This window comes from Scyliorhinus torazame, chromosome 1 (genome assembly GCF_047496885.1).
Source record: "Scyliorhinus torazame isolate Kashiwa2021f chromosome 1, sScyTor2.1, whole genome shotgun sequence".
Lineage (NCBI taxonomy): Eukaryota > Metazoa > Chordata > Chondrichthyes > Carcharhiniformes > Scyliorhinidae > Scyliorhinus > Scyliorhinus torazame.
This window is the reverse complement of record NC_092707.1, coordinates 134,342,857-134,362,818: the sequence shown is the minus strand read 5'-3', so window position 1 is coordinate 134,362,818 and position 19,962 is coordinate 134,342,857. Positions and strand designations below refer to the sequence as shown.

At 46.9% G+C, this 19,962-nt stretch overlaps 1 protein-coding gene across 1 annotated transcript in view; it reads right to left on the bottom strand.

Moving 5' to 3' along the window:
- LOC140417302 (receptor-type tyrosine-protein phosphatase U-like) overlaps positions 1 to 19,962 on the bottom strand; it is a 1,277,635-nt gene that overhangs the window by 777,085 nt on the left and 480,588 nt on the right. Inside the window, exon 5 of the mRNA XM_072501194.1 lies at positions 6,118 to 6,199. Within this exon, the coding sequence (XP_072357295.1) occupies positions 6,118 to 6,199 (82 nt within the window). The remainder of the gene's footprint in view (positions 1 to 6,117; positions 6,200 to 19,962) is intronic.

Genomic DNA, 19,962 nt, shown 5'->3' with positions numbered 1-19,962 from the left:
TATTCTTATTCAGGGTGCCTGCCTGCTGGTTGCGCTGCTGCTTCTGGGGCGCATTGCACACTCGTGCGTAGTGTCCTAATTGTCCGCAATTGTAACATTCTTGGGATTTAGGCTGTTGTGGGCCTTTTCTTCCCTCATTTACCCATGCGGGGTTCTGATGTGTCCTGACTGGATGCATGTTAGCATCTGCCTGCTCTTCCTCTGCTTTACTGTAAGTGGATCTTCCCTGAATGGACTGTTCCCAAGCTCGGGGTAATCTCTTTAGTACCCATTTCTCATTGTGGGCCTCGCCTGAGGGGTCGTAATTTGCGCAAGCTCTCTGTCCTGCTTCTGTCGCGTGAGAAACTAGGATTCAATTCCATTTAGCCATATTGTCTGGGGTCAAATGGGCGCGGGCTAACTCTCCAAATACCGCTGTGAAATGAATCCACAAGCATCCAGCAAACGCTGTGGGGTGCTCTGTCTTTTTCTGCCTACATTTGTTTAGGCCTTCTCTGTGGTCTCCTTTGTTGTAGCCGATCGCATCTAGGATCGCTGCATGCATTTCTTGGAGGGTGCCTCCTCCTACATTTTGTGTGTCGGGAAGGGCTGACACGACTAAAGGGTCGAGGCTCGAAACAGTGAGCTTCATGTGCTCTTTTTCATCCAGGCCGTACATGGTCGGCTGTTGTTTGACCCTTGCAAAATAATGGTGTGGGTCCGATGTGGGTTGGAACGGTGTTATCTTATCGCACACATCCCTTAACTGAGTGACGGTTAACGGGGTGGTGTACAGAAAATCGGGGTCTTCGTCTGTTGTGGCCCTGCGCTGTGTGGTAACTGGGTTCATGGGGTTGTGCTCTACCTGTGCAGTCGGGGGTGGGGGTGCTTTTCTTTTCTGAGGTTTATCCTGAGTACATGTTTCATGTACATAGCGATGGGCAGTTTCATTTAACTCCTGCCAATCGGGGCCTTTTCCTGATCTAACTGGGGTCCAAATGTATTCTGGAATCCATTTTGTACAGAAAGCAGGGATTGCGGGTCTGCAATTTGCTTTCGGCATTTAGCGTGGTCTACCGAGCTCTGCCTTTGTTCCATCGTGCAACTGTGGAGTGCTCGTAGGGCTGCTTTTAAATCGTTACATTGTTTCTGTAACTGCTCAACTTGGATGTTCTGTTTCTTCTCTTACCAACACCGCGCGTTGCGTGTCTTGGTAGGCCTTATCATATTGCGACTGAAAGCTGCTTAAATAGGCGAGACAAGATTGGTGTGCCCGTTTGACATCAGCCATCTCCTTGTCCTTCACCGCTAACTGCTCTCTAAGTTTCCTGTTAACTTTTTCGTACTTGCTAACGTCTCCCTCACTATTCTTCTCTCTGTCTTCAATCTCTCTGCGGAGTTTCTTCACGACCTCCTCTGTGCCTCGCAATTGTGCCAAGCAGGACATGATTGCCAGCGGCTTACGAGCTTTCCCTAAGCTCTTATGGATCTCTGTCAGGTTCTCCCACCAAGTATGCCCTATACTTCCGGGACCTGTTTCATCGGTCGCACAAAATTCACTCCAAAGGGGCCAGCCTTTCCCTTTGAGATATTTTCTAATTTCCTCTTCCCATACGGGACACTGTCCTACTCTACTGGTCGCTGCGACCTCAAATTCCTGGGGGTTCATAAGGCGTTCCATGGCCTTCATTGCCATTTCTACTGCTATCTCTTGGTTTCTACCGAATTTGGAACAAGGGGAATAAAGTGATGTAAACACGGGTACGGCTTATGCTATTTTCCGATCTACAAAACTCCCGACAGTTTTACGCAACAAAATCTCTCAGGTTACCTTATATCCCTTGATACTATGTATGCAAAAAACACACTTCTGAATCTTGGTGGTTTGATCGATATTGGTCTTACGCTTGTGGTTTTTCTTTTTCCAATTGAATTTCTAATTCAAATTTGGGTTCTCTCGGAGTGACAAAGCCACTTCCAGGTCGAGTCCCAGTGGAGTCGCCAGTAATGTCGCTCTGTTTATCTGGTTATAAATATGGCGGTTAATATGGTCGCCTTCCTTAATCCTAATTATGTTTACGTTTCTACTTTTAGAGTCGCCAGGTATCTCTCGATACCACCATAAGGTTCAACCCGAATACCGATCAAAGAGCCAATATACCAGTTAGTCAGTTCAAAGTCAATACTATTTATTTACACGCACAGTAAGATCTACTCATGCACAACAGTACTACAAACTAAACTATCTCTAACGCTAACGCCTATACTTAACTTCGGGTGCCCACTTAGTCAGAGGAATAATGGCCGTTGTTCGGATCTGAGGCTGTTGGGTTGGAAGAGAAACAGGAGAACAGCTAAGGTCATCTGTCGGGTAGCGAGCGTTGACCTTGAACTTACTTGCTTCTGGTTATGCTGGTGGATGGGTCTCTCTGCCTGAGAGCCAAATCCAAGAGAGTGAATCTCTCGTGGGGGTTCCTTCTTATAATTGGAAGGGCTTTGTGCGCTTTTAGGCGGGCCTTAAACTTGGTCCCAATTAATTGGGCTGCTTCTCGATCATTGTTATCGATCTTAACCAATAAAGGGGTGGGTGCCCTGATGGCTGGGCGTGTCCTAGGTGGCCGTTGGCCTTGCTTTGTTTGTGTCTTTCGGTTGGGATACTGGCGCCAGGATGTCTGCGACAGTATCAACTACCTGAGCGTTAGTCCTTCGTTCCTCGGAGGTGGACCATCAATATGCTAATCGACCCAGAGTTTCCATTCCGTCTGGTAACTGCTTCCCAAATATACATTGAGGCACTGTGCCTGCTTGTTGTCTAGCATTGTCCACATTTCTCTACATTCTTTGTGAGTGTCCATTTTGTATTCTGGAAGTGGCCATCCCAGATGGCTACACTAGCGCTGCTCGAGGAGAAGCTGCAGCCATGTGCGGTGGTTGACACATGTGTCACTGCGAACCACAACTCAGCAGGGTCTAACTTCTTTGCCTACGGCCGACCTCCACTCCTGCGACCTCCCTTTCCTCTGGCCCACCAACCATGTGCAGGGTCCTCTGCTCTTCCAAGGTCAGGAACCACAGGTCTTGTGGTCCCTCCAGTTTTCTTCCACTCCCAGCGGTTATCAGTGGCCTTTTTCTGTGAGGAGAAGGGGGGCAGAAAATGACAGTGTTAGACCATTCGACGCATGGAGCACAGTGGGTGGTAGCTGGTGGCCTCAGTGGCAGGGGCACCCGGCCATGGCGCCCGATGTGGGTGCCGGCATGTGGTGCAGGGTGGGGGTTCACCCGCCCTCTGGGTTGTGTGGGGGATTCCCATTACGGGGACACAGATTAATGCCAGGGGCACAATGCTGCCTACTCACCCTGGTCACCCTGAGGAGATTGTGCAGTATTTTCCTGCACTGCTGGCCAGTCCGGACACTGTTGCTGATGGCGCTCACCGCCTCTGCCACCTGCGCCCAGGCACGTCGATTAGTGTCAACTGGCAGCCTCCTTCCCAGGCTGGGAATACAGGGTCAACCGCCTCTCCTCCACCACGTCCAGGAGGGTGTTCAGTTCAGTGTCTATGAAAATTGAGGTGGCTCTCCTCGCTGCCATCTTGTTGGCTGTGATGCTGTGTGTGGGGAGTGCAGTTTGTATATGCGGATGCATCTTGTCAGCCTCCTGAGTGTCAATCTTGATTCTGGCGAATCCGGCACCATTTCTCATTTGAATCGATTGTGTTCCACACGCCGCTGGTGCTAGCCCCTTAACCGTAGCAGAATTGGTCCAGGTGCGGTGCCAGCTTTGCTGTCGTGGGTCTCCACGAGTCATGCACCGGTGTCAACACTTAGTCTCAGGAACGCAGAATCCCGCAATAAGTGTTGATGCTGGGACTGAATAGTGTGGGGTCCACATTTCCATTGGCACCGTCAGTTCCAGAGCAATTCAGGACATGCTAATGGGCCAGCACTCTGCCCATGTGAATCTACGGCAATTCTCATTCCCACCAGCATGGGATTCACTATTATTAAATTATCTGAGAGCTTCCACAAATGCGACTATCCACTGCAACAAATGTTAAACAATAACATGAGTCAGATAACAATCAGAAAACTATCAAAATCTACTAACTACTATATTACTGTTAATATAGTATTTAAAAGCTATTGCAAATGCTTCTATCCACTACGACACTATCTCCAGACTCCCCAAGGTAACAGTGTAATGTGGTAGTTCTTTACTGCCACCTGCTGGTTGGAGGTCATATCTATTAATATTTACACTATTGCTTATGCATATCATCACAACCCTCAGAGGCAGGAGGGAACGGAGCCAGAAGCATGAGGCCGCTTTGTAGGACAGCTTACCCAGTAAGTGATCCATCACCGCCCACCCACACAACCCTGCAACGGATATATGGACCTGTGAAATGGAACGGCCAGCATACGTGCAGGATCACCCAAGCGGACAGTAGAAGATGATCCACAAGGAAGGAGTCAGACTTTGTCAAATGATGATGAGCACCAGAGCCCATCTCACAACGAGTTGTTGTCATCCTCCGTCCCGTGGACAAGGTACTGATACTGCTAACCAAGGGCCAACAACCTGTGATGATGCTGGTAGGACAGTCGGATGTATTTCCAGCACCGCAGGATTTTACAAAAGGTGGGTTGGTAGCGGCTGGGCCACACATCTATCGGTTATACAGGCCCTATGATTAGGCTGGCAGCTTGAGGAGGAAGGCTGCTATTTTAATTAAACCTGCTTGTGGTCTCTCAATTGGCCTTTGCCGGTAAAATCTCCCTGCAATCTCGGTATTCGGCCACGGTTACCGTCCTGGGCTCAGGATGGGAGTGGTCATTGTAACTTTCCAGCTAGTCCATTGTATAGAATCAAGGGTCTAGATCTCCTTCCTTATCGAGGAGTATCTCCCACAGGAAGATCCCATATATGGGCATTTCAGGCACACACTATCCATTGTTTTCTGAAAATTAGAATGAACAGTGGATCTTACTGAGAATAGGCTGTAATCACACAACCCCCCTGTCCAACTTTTCCTCAACACCACCCGACCTCTCAAGATAGTCGGAGGACCTATGGAGACTGGAGGCTTTGTTACTGTCATAAAAGCAAAATATTGCAGATGCTGGAGATCTGAAATAAAAAGAGAATGTGCTGGAAAAAATCAGCAGGTCTAGCAACATCTATGAGAGCTAGAGAAACATAGACAACGATTCAAGTCTAATATAACACTCTTTTTTCAGAATTGGCAACAGGGAAACTTGCAACACTGAAAAAGCAAAGGAATAGGACTAGCTGAGCTACTCTTATAGAGAACCGGCACAGATACAATGGGCCACATGGCATCCCACAGTGGTGTAACCATTTTATAATACTAGAGAAAGGTTACAGCTCAGGAGGCGGCTATTCAGCCAATCATATCTGTGCTGTTTTTACCTCAAAAACCTCAAGATTGTGAAAGAAAATTGTTATTTGCTGTCATATCAGTGTCTTCCAGAGTTAAAACCTACATTAGGCATCAAACAACCACCACTGTGGTTTTTCTGGTCTTCCCTTCCATTCCTTTCAACCTTTGGAGCATTTCACTCTGATACTCTGGGTCTTTGATCTGGTTTCCAAATTACAATATTTCCCATGATTGAAGGGACTGCTTGCAAAATAATATACACAGAATACAAGTGCAAATTTGGATGACCCACTGCTCAATTGCATCCTTAATCTGATAAATAAGGAAAAAGGAAAGCCCATCAGCTTTTAACAATAATTTGTGAAAGTATTTGAATAGTTTAAAACAATTGTTTAGAAACAAGTATGATACCCTGTGCTACTTATGAGTGGAAAATAGCTCCATCAACATTTCACGGTTTACATTGTGACTTTGGACAGACATAGAATGATAGATCACTGAAGAGGGCCATTAGCCCCATTATGCCTCATTAGAGAAGCTTTGCAATTAGTTTCATTGGCCTCATTCATAGTCTACACTTTCTTTTCTTCCCATGCATTTATTGAATCTGTTCCATTGTCCTTTCAGGCAGTGCATTCCAGGTCATCATAACACTCTGAGCAATAAGTCTCTCCTCAACTCTCTTCTCAGGCTTTTCTTCACAACAATAGAAAGACTTAAGAGATAGTACTTACAGCAGGGGTCATGTAAGATCAGTAAATCATCGATTCCGATGTAGCCTCTTTGTTCTGTCGAGACCACCACTTCAAAAATGACCTAGTATTAATGAGAATCAAAGCACATCCTTAAAATCGCATCATAAATTCTAATCATGGTGACAGACAGATGGACAAGTATGGAAAATTAGGAAATAAAAGCTGATCAGAACCAAAGGCTATCTGAAATTAGCAGTTTTGTGTCAATCATTCAGCGATGCGATTGCTAATAATGAAAACCTACTGCTAATAATTGGCCCAAATCTTTCATTTTTAAATAATTTCACCCCTGATTATTAAAAGCAGAGTCTGCAGAAGAATGTGAGAGTGATCGTAAGTGAGCAAATGCTAGAGAAAGAGAGCATGCATGAAGTGAGCTCAGAAGAGCATGAGCGAAAGGAAGAATGTGAGAGAAAGCGAGAACATTGAGAGAAGGACAGCAAAATTCTCCATTTGAGAAACTAAATGCGGATTTCGGGACTGAATCGCGAGTGTTCTACATGGGCAAAAGCGATGCCGGTTCTGGGGCAATTCAAGACCCGTTAATGGGCTAGCACAGGTACCATGTGGAACTAGTGCAATTACAATCCATGACGGTGTCTGATTCGCTGGAGTCGGGACCAGCATTTGCGAGCCTGACAAGCTGCAACCACATACAAGCATTCCACTCCCCACACAACTCATTCCAGCCAACAAGATGGCACCCCGAAGAGCGGCTTCCCATTTCATTAATGCAGAGCTTGAGACCCTGCTGAAGGCCGTGGAGGATCTTGATTAACAAGGGGATCAGGGGTTATGAGGAGAAGGCAGGAGAATGGGGATGAGAAAATATCAGCCACGATTGACTGGCGGAGCAGACTCGATAGGCCGAGTGGCCGAATTCTGCTCCTATGTCTTATGGTCTTATAGGAGTGCTGGAGCACCTTGCAGAGCAGCATAATCAAAGATCCCTCCCACTCGGCTTGCTCACTCTTCCAACTTCTTCCATCGGACAGGAGATACAAAAGTCTGAGAACATGCACAAACAGATTCAAAAACAGCTTCTTCCCTGCAGTTACCAGACTCCTAAATGACACTCTTATGGACTGACCTCATTAACACTACACCCCTGTATGCTTCACACAATGCCGGTGTTTATGTAGTTAATTGTGTACCTTGTGTTGCCCTATTATGTATTTTCTTTTCTTTTCTTTTATTTTCATGCACTTAATGATTTGTTGAGCTGTTAGCAGAAAAATACTTTTCACTGTACCTCGGTACACGTGACAATAAACAAAATCCAATTCATTGTTCCCTAGGGTCAAAAGCCGCTGCCACCCGCGAATGCCAACGGCGCCTGTGCACAGGCGGCACAGGCCGTGATTGCCGTGGAACCCACCACCAGGACCAGCCAGCAGTGTCACACGACGCTACACGGCCTCCTCAGGGTGGCCCAGCCCCAACCCCTGGCACCACCTTCGTCCCACACCCCCCACACGCATAGCCTGTCCCATCTCCACCACCTCCACGTGGCCCCCGACAAGTGGACTGGGAGGTGGGGCTGGGGAACCTCCCCAGGCCAACATGAGTTGTCCACACCGCCACAGTGCCCCTGGCACCAACCATCAGCCCACACACCTGTAGCCACCATCCCCAGAGGGTGACTGAACGCCACCCGTCAGCAGGCAGCCCACCCGGCACTATATGCCAATAACCATACCGTCCGCTGTTATATTACAAGGGATGAAATATATATGCTACTCATTTGTCTTGCCGAGTTGTATTTAACTTGATGATAAACAGTCAAAGTCTTCCAGTTGATGACAAATTATTTATTGAGTAACAAAATAACATACTTGTGAGTTCTTTTACTTTAATACTTTCACAAGTAATATAATTAACGAAGATTGAATCAAAATAACAATTAATATCATACTCTAGCTGCACTACACTCTCTCCAACAACACACACTCCTTCTTCTGACTAAGAAAAGAGCGGGAAACTCTTTATATAGTTCCTGTTAGTGTTGCCATCTAGTGATCATCTGACTGTACTGATTGCTCATCAATTAATCATGTATTAACATATACAGAGATCACTACATCCCCCTTTTTTGTGTTACACTTCTACATACACGATAAAGAAAATTGGACATAAAAAATTAAGTATTATGTTATGTATAGTACATTAATTATGAATCAATCAGTCAAATGTTCATAAGTTTAAACAATTCAGTGTTCTTCTTCTTCTAGTACATCATCTTAAAATGTTAGGAGAAGTCGACACTTTAATGTTCTTCTGTTCAATTTCAGGTTGTCTGATATTCACACTTTGACTTAAAGATTGATTTAAATTCAAAGTTGGAAAAACAGGTTGATGAATTTGAACTTTCAAAAGGTCACGCCGATTCCTTCTAATCAATCCACCTTCTGCAGCTTTGATTATGTAGGAACGTGGAGACATTTGCCTAATAACTATAGCAGTATCAGACCATCCTCTATCAGGCTGTCTGATTCAATCAATGTCATCTTCTGTTAGAGGTTTCAGTGGTTTTGCATGCCTGTCATAATAACGTTGCTGTTGAATTCTTTTCAGCATACCCAGTTGATCTGGATCATTAACTTGAATTTGAGGTAGTGTTGTTCCAGCACGGTAGCACGAGTGGATAGCACAGTTGCTTCACAGCGCCAGGGTTCCAGGTTCAATTCCCGACTTGGGTCACTGTCTGTGCAAAGTCCGCACGTTCTCCCTGTGGTTGCGTGGGTTTCCTCCGGGTGTTCCGGTTTCCTCCCACAATCCAAAGACGTGGATTAGGTGGATTGGCCATGATAAATTGCCCTTCGTGTCCAAAAAGGTTGGGTGGGGTTACTTGGTTACAGGGATAAGGTGGAGGCATGGGTTTAAGAGGGGTGCTCTTTCCAAGGGCCGGTGCAGACTCGATGGGCCGAATGGCCTCCTTCTGCACTGTTAATTCTATGAAATTCTATAATTTCACGATTGTACAACATTTGAGCTGGAGATAATCCTGCATGTAACGGAGAGGGTATGTATAACATTCAAGCCAAGTAAAAATCCGATTGCGAATCTCTTGCTTTGCTCAACAGTTGTTTCACAATATGTACACCCTTCTCCACTTTTACATTCGATTGAAGAAAATGGGGACTTGAAGTAATGTGATTGAAGTTGTATGCACTTGAAAATTCCTTCCACTCCTAGCTTGCAAAGCCCGGCCATTATCTGACATAACAGTTTGCGGAATGTGTCGCAAAGATTTCCGCACACGCTTTGATCACAGCTGTAGAGGTGAGATTAGGTAGTCTCATCACTTCCGGAAAGTTGGAAAAATAATCAATGGTAAGAACATAGTCTTGTCCACTTGCATGGAACAAATCAATGCCTACTTCCACCCATGGTGATGTAGCAATGTCATGTTGTCGTAGTGTTTCTTTACATTGTGCTGGCTGATGCCGTTGACATGTTGAACACAGCATTATCATCTCTGCAATGTCTTTATTTATTCCTGGCCAATACATAGTTGCCTAGCTCTTCTTTTGCACTTTTCAATGCTGAGATATCCTTCATGAAGTTTGCTTAGTATTTCTGACCTGAGATTTGATGGAAAGACAATACTGTCATTTCATGATAGTACGCCATCTACCTCAGTAAGTTCTGCTTGAATACTTTGATACTGAGGACAGTGTCCTTTTGACCACCCAGGCTGTAGGTGATTGATGACTCTAAGCAAGGTTACATCCTTTTGTGTTTCATCACCTATCTGCTTCAACATTTCATCTGATGCAGGAAGTGTTTCTCTATATAACTGCTTCTGCATCATTGATGGATTCAAATGGTAGATTTTCAGTGTTCACAGATCTTGAAAGTGTATCTGCAATTACGAGATCTTTGCCAGAGTGTAGAGTAATGTAAGTCATGCCTCCTCAACTTCACCATCATTCTCTGTAATTGTGGTGTCATATCATTGAGGCTTTTCTCTATGATACTGACCAGAGGTCGATGATCAGTGTCAACTATGAACTTTGGTAGGCCATATAGTAATTATGTAGAAACTTAGTAATGCCTGTTATTAGTCCGAGACAATCTTTTTCTATTTGCGCATACCTGCACTCTGTGGCAGTCATCGCTCTCAAAGCGTATGCGACAGGAATCCAATTTGTCTGGCTGACTTGCTGAAGTAAGACTGCGTCATTCCCACCTTGACTTGCATCTGTCGAGATTTTCGTGGGTTTAGTTGGATCAAAGAAATTTAAAGTTGGGGCTTCTATTAATTGCTGTTTGAGGTCCAGCCATTCTGCATGAATGATCTGCATTTAAGATCAGCCATGATCTCATTGAATGGCGGAGCAGGCTCGAGGGGCCAGGTGGCCCATTCCTGCTCCTAGTTCTTATGTTCTTATGTTCTTATGATGGTGAGGAGACCACTCAAACTCAGTGTTCTTTCTGATCAAGTTTTGTAGAGCAACAGTTCTTGAAGATAAGTTGGAGATGAATTTCCCGAGAAAATTCACAAATCCAAGAAATCTAAGTACAGCTTTCTTGTCTTTTGGTTGCTGCATTTTCTGTACAGCTGATATATTTTCTTCATCCGCTTTGACACCTTTAGCTGAGATGGTATTAGCTAAAAAACTTTACAAGAAGTAGCAAATGAGCATTTAGATTAACCATATAATAATAATCTTTTATTGTCACAAGTATGACGTTACTGTGAAAAGACCCTAGTCGCCACATTCCGGCACCTGTTCAGGTAAGGCGGTACGGGAATTGAACCCATGCTGCTGGCCTTGTTCATTTTGATGTATTTGGTGAAATACTTCCTTGAGCCTTGTTCTCTGCTCTTCCTCAGTGGTTGACCATATAATGATGTTGTCCACATAGATTCGAACACCATCCATATTTTCCGACATCTGCTCCAAAAATCTGTGAGGCGGAGATGATCCCGAAGGACATACTATTAAAGCAGTACCTGCCACAAACCTTGCAAGGTATCTAATTTCGTAAAAATTCTTGTGTTGGACATTTCAGAAGTAATTTTGTCTCGTTTAGGAGTAGGATAATGTTCCCTACGTATGTTTTTATTTAGATCTTTGGGATCCATACAAATTCTGATATCTCCTGAAGGTTTTTTGACACAAACCAATGAGCTGACCCCGTCAGTCGGTTGTGTGATATTGGAAATTATGCCTTGAGATTGTAATCTTTCATAGAGGTGCTGGAACTCTTCTTGGCAGATGTATAACGGGTTTTGCATCCTTTTTTAGCAAAATCTTGTACTGATATGGCAATGTGCCCATATCGCGAAATACGTCATGGTATTTACTCAGTGATTGTTGAATTTCTTCTTCCATTCGTGATAGCTCATTTGTGTGCATGAAGATTCTTTGAATTAACTGCAACTCCTTGCATGCCTGAGCACCTACTAAAGAAGCTTTGTGATCATCCACAATTTCAAAACAAAGTGTTTTCTGCATTTGTTGACAACTTATAAATGGCACAATCCATGTGACATAATTTTATTACCATTATAATCCTTAAACTTGCATGCTGCAGGTACAATCTCATAACCTTCTTGGATTGATGATAAATCCTTACAAATCATCAGGTTGGCTGATGCACCTGTATCAAGCTTGAATAATATCAGGCTGTTATTCACATGTACTGTCGTATTCCATTCATTGTTGATGTCAATTAAGTCAATTTGATGAGGAGCCTTCATTGCTGAGTGAAGATCCTTTGATGTTGATTGAAGATCCTTTGATGTTTCAATGAGGCCAACAAAAAAAGTATTTTCCAGAGAAAAATGTTCATCAGCTTCTGAGAAATTCTTTTGTGAATTTTTGTTCTCAGTTTTATCAATAGAACTTACATTAAAACGCTTTCTCTGTGTTGTGTTGGGATAAATTGCTGTTGATTTACACTGAGAAGCAAAATGGTTAAGTTTTGAGCACATTAAACATAATTTTCCCCGAGTAGGGCAATTCCCTTTTAAAGTGGGCGTTACCACATTTGTAGCACGTCATGATGTCGTGTCCCTGACTCATGAGTGACATTCGCACATGTGCTGACCTCTTCTGTTGAGACTCGTATTTCTGGACGAACTGCACATGTCCCGAGTTGGAATCGGCACTCGCAAGACAGCTATTCTCAACCTCGTGATGGACTTTCGTGCCCTTTTCACGTTGATAAAATTCCAAGTATTGTATTTTACTATGCTCATGTGAAATGCATTTTTCTATTGCCATTTTTAGAGTTAAATCATTTTGTCGGAGTAAGGCTTCGCTTAGGCTTTCATCATTTAGTCCATAAACAATTTGATCTCTTACTAAAAAGTTGTGTAAATCAGCAAAATTACAAGTCTGCGCCAGTAGTTTAAGATCTGTGACAAAGTTTGTGATCAGTTCGCCGTTTTTCTGTAACCGCTTATGAAACCTGAAAAGCTCCAGTATTTCATTTGTCTACATTTTGCAGAGGTCATCAAACGTTGCAACATTCATTTCAAATTTGCTTTTGGCTTCGCCTTCGGCGTATATAAACAAATTAGATATTTCTATAGCTTGTTAACCTGCCAGAGACAGTAGCAGAGCTATTCTTCAAGCTTCAGAGGCTGTATTTAAATATAGTTGGAACTGCTGTTTAAATAATCTCCAATTTAAATTTAAGTTACCGGTAGTTTTCAGCTGCCGTGGAGCTTGAACTTGGTCCATCGATGCGATTTGTTGTCGAGGATCTGTTTGCTGAGAGGCCTTCCACAATCGATCAGTCAGTATCGGAACTTTTTCTTTTCTTTTCTAATCTTACTACTAGTTGTGCTTAAAGCATGTTATATTACAAGGGAAGTAATATATATGCTACTCATTTGTCTTGTCGAGTTGTATTTTACTTGATAAACAATCAAAGTCTTCCAGTTGATGATGAATTATTTATTGAGTAACAAAATAATATACTTGTGAGTTCTTTTACTTTAATACTGGTAATATAATTAACTAAGGTTGAATTAAACTAATAATTAATATAATACACTACACTCTGAGCTGCTCACATCTCTACTCCAGCTGCACTACACTCTCTCCAACACCACACACACTCCTTCTGACTAAGAAAAGAGCGGAAAACTTTATAAAGTTCTGTTAGTGTTGCCATCTAGTGATCATCTGACTGTACTGAGCACATCAATTAATCATGTATTAACATATACAGAGATCGCTACACATGGCCGGTTTTCCTGCACACACAGGCCACCAGCTGTGGTCCCTCTGTGCTGCCCACGTCGGGATGTCTCAGACTTTGCATTATCTGTCATTCAGGAGAAGATGGCCCATAACTGCAGAAAGGGAGAGCAAGCCAGACCCGGTCCTGCGGCCCCTCATTGTTGCTGAGCAGAGGGTATTGGACTTGGTCGGTGGGGCCAGAGAGCGGTCAGTCGGGGAAGCAATCGAGTCCCAATGGATTGAAGTGTCCCTATGGCACATGTGGCACTGAATGGGTGTCGTTGTCGCGGGTGTCCACGTCGGTCTGTGGCCTCCAAATAGGCGTCATCAGTCACAACTGCAGCAGATAACCCGTCACCCAGAAGCCAACCCCTCACCCGAGGGATGCACCTCGAAGGTCTCGGAAACCGTTGAGTGCGCCAGGATGAAGGCATCGTGCTCACTGCCCCAGGTATCGGGCGCAGATGTGCATGTGTGAATCTTGTGGTCACCCAGCAACTGCACGTTCATGGAGTGGAACCCCTTTCAGTTCGTAAAGACCACCCCCTCATCCGTCGGTGCTCGTAGGGAGTCTTACGTCCTGTCGATCACCCCATGGTTCCGGGGCATCCCAGCGATGGTGACAAATCCCACTATCTGTGCAACCTGATGGGCTCGATCCAGGCTGAAGGTAATGTTTTGCGTCAGCATATAGGGCTTCTGTTATGGCATGGATGCACCTGTGCACCAAGGTCTGGACAGAGCCACACTCGGCACAAGGAAAGACCACGTAGCGTAAGTGTTCAGGGCGACCGACGCCTTGATGGCAATCGGGGGCGGGTGACTTCCCCCAGACCCTCGTGGTGCCAGATGCGCCATGATCTGACAGAGATGTTGCACGGTCCCCCTGGTCAGCCAGAGTCTTCGGTGACACGCTCGGTCCAGCAGATCCTTGATTGACCGGTGCTGCCGATGTACACGAGGCGTGACACGGTGCCTCCTTCTCACTTATTCCTCGGCCTGTTGGACCGCCGGCTCTCCATCCTCACTGGCTGGCCCCTGTTTCTCCGGTTCTGCAGGGCCCTCCCCGAACAGCTCCAGCTCATACAGCCTCACTGTATCCACCATGGATGCGGCGGCTAGGATGATGGCAACCATGCCTGGTTGGATGCTGAAATCCATTGTCTGCAGGGGGTAAAGTGCAGACATGTGAGCAAGATGGGTACCCCCATGCCCGCTCAGGCCTAATGGGCTGCACAGTGGCCCTGACCTGCATTGCAGTCTCTGCCTCCACATGCCCTGCCTCTCACCCTCCTCCCTCGCCTGATCCCCACACATAATCCCGGCCGTTCCCCCGGCACTCTGCACTCCGCATCACACCCCTGGCCCCGGTACCTGTGGCTGGCCCTTACACATGCCAATTGTGCGCTCTGCGACTTCTGTCTGGCGCCCTCCTGTGGGATCTATTGTGAGTGTCCTCCTTGGATGAACCGCATGATGCTGCACCAGCAGGGTGGCGCCCGGGTGTGAGTGGAGGGGGTGAGCACCCATACACCGGTATCACTCTGCGCAACCACGTGCCACAGTGGGTGGTCAGTGGCGTGCGTAGCAAGATGGACCAAACGATCCCAGAGCTGATGCAGTCAGTAGAGTGCGGGTGTTAGATTCAGAGGAGGTTGTCAGCAACACTCTAGCGGCTCCCTAGCAGATTGGAGGAGTCCCAAAGGCTATGGATGCAGCAGATAGCACCTGCAAATGCATGGCACAGAGGGCAACACTCCTAGGGTGGCGACCGCAATGGAAAACTGGAACACGATGTCAGGACCACGCATGATGGTGTCCAAGGAGTAGCTCAGTCAGTGACGGCCATGGCTGAGTGCCGCTACAGCATGTCTGGGTCGCTGGGGAACATGTCCTTGATGTGGTTGGACCTTTCCAAGGCGCTGCAGAGCATGTCCCAGTCTCAAGTGGGCATTATCGAGGCGCTGCGGAGCATGTCCTAGGCACTGGGGAACGTGTCTCAGTCTCAGGTGGACCTTGCTGGGGCACTGCGGAGCATGTCCCAGTCTCAGATGGACATCGCTGAGGTGCTCCAGAGCACACCCGGTCGCTGAGGATGGTGTCCCAGATGTAGGTGGACATTGGAAAGGCACTGCAGAGCATGGCTGCTCACAGAGGGGCATTGCTGACAGCATCAACACCATGGTGCAGAAATTGGGGAGCCGCCAGGACTGGCAGAGCCAGATGACGCAGGGCACCCGGAGCTCAAACGAGCTGCCCTTCTATCCCGAGGTGACACCCAGGGCCACAAGGGCACCGATTGGAAGGAGGGAGCTCTGGAGGCCAACCCAGAGCCTCCCCACGGATTGATGACGGATGTCATCAGCTCTCCGACGTCCACCCCCCCAGACAATGGCTCATCTCGGGGTGAGCATGCGGAACAGGGTAGCACAGTAAGGCATGTGCAACCACCAAGTCGGACGGGGCCCTCTGGCCCCAAACCCTCCAAAAGGTTTGTATAAACAAACAAACAACAAACAAAACAAATAAGAGCAGAAGTAAAATTGTACAAGATAATAAATAACCAACAAACATTCCACCCCCATCCTTCCCTCCTCCCGTCCTGCCACCCTGATTCTAACCCCCTTATTCTCCGCCCCCGCCGCTGACACCACAATCCTCCCTAAAGAAGTCAACGAACGGCTTCCACCTCTGAGCGAACCCATCAACCGACTTCCTGACGATTAACTTGACCTTCTCCAACCTCGGGAATTCTGCCAGTCGATCACCCACACCACCGCTTTCGGCGGCTCCGAATCCCTCCACTCAAGCAAAATCCATCTCCGGGCTATCAGTGAGGCAAAGGCCAAAACACCAGCCTCTCTCACTTCCTGGGCTCCAGGATCTTCTGACACCCCAAATAGCGTAACCACTAGATTTGGGGCCACCTTCACCCCCAATACCACGGACATTACGTCCACAAGCCCCTGCCAGAACCCCTTCAGTTTCAGACATGCCCAAAACATGTGGAAATGATTTGTGAGCCTCACCACACTCCTATCCTCCACTCCCTCAAAGAACCTACTCATCCTGTGTGCTGTGAACTACTTTAAACTGAATAAGACAGCCTTGCACACGACGAGGAACATTCACCCTCTGCAAGATCTCCTCCCATGTACTGGCTTGCACCTTGCCCCTCCCCAGCTCCTCCTCCCACTTACATTTAATGTCTCCCATCGGGGCTCCCTCCCAGTCCATCAGCTCCTTGTGGACCTTGGACACCTTCCCCTCCCCCCTCCCCTCCCACCTTATCTTGCAGTCCCAAGGGTGGCAACCCTGGAAAGGAAGGCACCTCCCTCCTCACGAAATCCTGGACCTGCAAGTACCTAAAACCATTCAGGGGGAATATGAGCAATCCCCCTGGGCAGCTCATATTCCTCCTTCAGGTCCTCTAATTTCGCAAAACTGCCCCTTACAAACCAAATTGATCAATCCCTGCCTGCTGCCACTCTCAAAACCTTGCATTCCCCTCCCCCCTCCCCCAGTGCACGCCTGTGATTATCACAGATCAGTTCCCACACCAAGGCACCCTCTAGTCTCAAATGCTGTCTCCACTGCCCCCATACCCTTAAGGCCGCTGGGCTCAGGGAGTACCTGGCCGGCAAGAGCGGCAGAGGTGTTGTCAACAATGCCATTAAAGCTCGTTCCCCTACAAGAAGCTGCCCCCATTTCCCCCATACTGATCCTTCCCCCACTACCCATTTCCTGACCATCGCGATATTAGCCATCCAGTAATAATTCATTATATTCGGCAGCGGCAGCTCCGCCACCCCTCCCTCGCCCCCGCTCCAAAAAAACCCTCTTGACCTGCGGGGTCTTCCCTGCCCATACAAACCCCAAGATCAACGTGTTAACCTTCTTAAAGAATGACTTAGGAACAAAGATCGAAGGTTCTGAAACATAAACAGGCGCCCAACCCCGTGTCACCTGGATGTCCAAGTACCTGAAACTCGCCCCCACAACCGTAAATGGCAGCTCCCCCAACCTCCTCTTCTGGCCTTGGTCTCAATCGGGAACAGCTCGCACTTTCCCATGTTCAGCATGTACCCGGAGGACTGACCAAAGTCCTCCAAAATCCCCATGATGCTGCCAATGCCCCCCCCCCCCCCGCCCCCAATGGGTCTGAAATATATAACAGGCCGCCTGCGTACAACAAAATCTTTGCCCGACGCAACGGGGAGTGGGCGCCGCTGCTGTGTCCCACAGTGCAAACTGAAATATCCCAAACTCACCCGGTTCGTCCACACACTTGCGACACTGGGTACTTGTGCAGCAACCAGACCCAGTCCACAAACCCCTGCCCAAACCCAAACGGACCCAGCGCCTCCCACAGGTACTCCCACTCCACCTGGTCGAAAGTCTTCTCCACGTCCATCGCCACTGCCACCGCCACTTCCACTTCCTGCCCCTCACATTTGCCAACAACTGTCTCCTTTTCACAAACCCCATTTGGTTCTTTCCTATCACCCCCGGGTTACAGTCCTCAATTCGTGAAGCCAACACCTTCGCCAACAACTTAGCATCCACATTTAGCAATAATATCGGACGGTGCATAACATAAGAATTAGGAACAGGAGCAGGCTATCTGGAGCCTGCTCTGACATTCAATAAGATCATGGCTGATCTTTTGTGGACTCAACTCCACTCACCCGCCTGCTCACCATAACCTTTACTGTTCAAAAATCTATCTACCTTTGCCTGAAAAAAATTTAATGAGGTAGCCTCAACTGCTTCACTGGGCAGGGAACTCCTCCTTATTTTGATGCTATGTCCCCTACATTCAGTTACACCCACCAGTGGAAACAACCTCCCTGCTTCTATCCTATCTAATCCTTTCATAATTTTATATGTTTCTAAAAGATCCCAATGAGTATGGTCCCAGTCTACTCAATCTCTTCTTATAAGCAAATCCTCTCAACTCCGGAATCAACCTAGTGAATTTCCTCTGCACACCCCCCAGTGCCAGTATATCCTTTCTCAAGTAAGGAGACCAAAACTGTACACAGTACTCTGGGTATGGCCTTACCAGCACCCTATACAGCTGCAACAAAACCTCCCTGCTTTTAAACTCCATCTCTCTAGCAATGAAGGACAAAATTCCATTTGCCTTCTTAATTACTTGCTGCACTTGCAAACCAGCTTTTTGCGATTCATGCATGCACAAGGACACCCAGGCACAAGGACACCCAGGTCCCTCTGCACAGCAGCATGCTATTTTTACCATTTAAATAATAGTCAATTTGCTGTTATTCCTACCAAAATGGATGACCTCACATTTACCAACATTGTGCTCCATCTGCCACTCACTTAAACTATCTATATCCCTCAGCAGACTTTCAGTGTCCTCTGCACACTTGGCTCTACCGCTCATCTTAGTGTCATCTGCTAACTTTGACACATTACACTTGGTACCCAACTTCAGATCATCTATGTAAATTGTAAACAAGTGCAGAACCACTAGCCACTGGTCGCCAACCAGAAAAACACCTATTGATCCTCATTCTTTGCTTTCTGCCTGTTAACCAACCCTCTATCCATGCTAATACATTACCCATAATGCCATGCTCCTTTATCTTATGCAGCACTTTGTCGAATGCCTTCTGGAAATCCAGATACACCACATCCACCAGATTCCCGTTGTCCACCGCACTCGTAATGTCCTCAAAGAATTTCACTAAATTAGTCAAACATGGCCTGCTTTTCATGAACCCATGCAGTCTCTGCCCAATGCGACAACTTCTATCCAGATGTCTCGTTATTTCTTCCTTAATGATAGATTCAAGCATTTTGAACCAGACTGCTCCAGATCCATGTATTTTTCAGTATCAGGGAGATGTATGCCTGCGATAGTGTTGGGGAGAACTCCGCCTCTCCCTAGCCTCATTATAAGCCTTCAGCAGCAACAGCCCCAGCTAGTCCCACCCCCCAAACATTTTATAAAACTCCACCGGGAACCCATCCGGGGCCGGGGCCATCCCCGCCTGCATCGCCCCATGCTCTCCATCACCTCCCTAAACCCAATAGGAGCCCCCAAACCTTCCACCAGCTCCTCGTCCACCCTGAGAAACTCCAACCATCCAGGAACTGCTGCATTCCCTCCCCCCTGGCTGGCGGCTCCGACTCATACAACCTCCTGTAAAATTCCTCAAATGCCCCATTCACCCCACCGGGTCCTGCACTATCCTTACCGTCCCATACTTCAATTTACTAATCTCCCTTGCCACCTCCTGCTTCCAAAGCTGGTGGGCCAGCATCCTACTCGCATTCTCCCCATATTCGTATATTGCCCTCCTGGCCCTACGCAACTGCCCTACCACCTTCCCCCTGGACACCTTCTTGTCCTTCTTTATCAACAACAAGATGGAAGCCTGTCCATCATTTGCGGCGAGACACCCCCACCCATCGCATCGTTAAACATTCCCACCATTCCACGTTCAGCTCCAGCTCCACATTCCAGTACCCCCCACTATCAACTCATGGGAATCCAAATCCAGGATGTCAAATAGCACCCTCTTCACAAACCCCACATCATCCCAGTTAGAGCCATATATGCTCACTAGTGACATCAACCTCCCCTCTATTG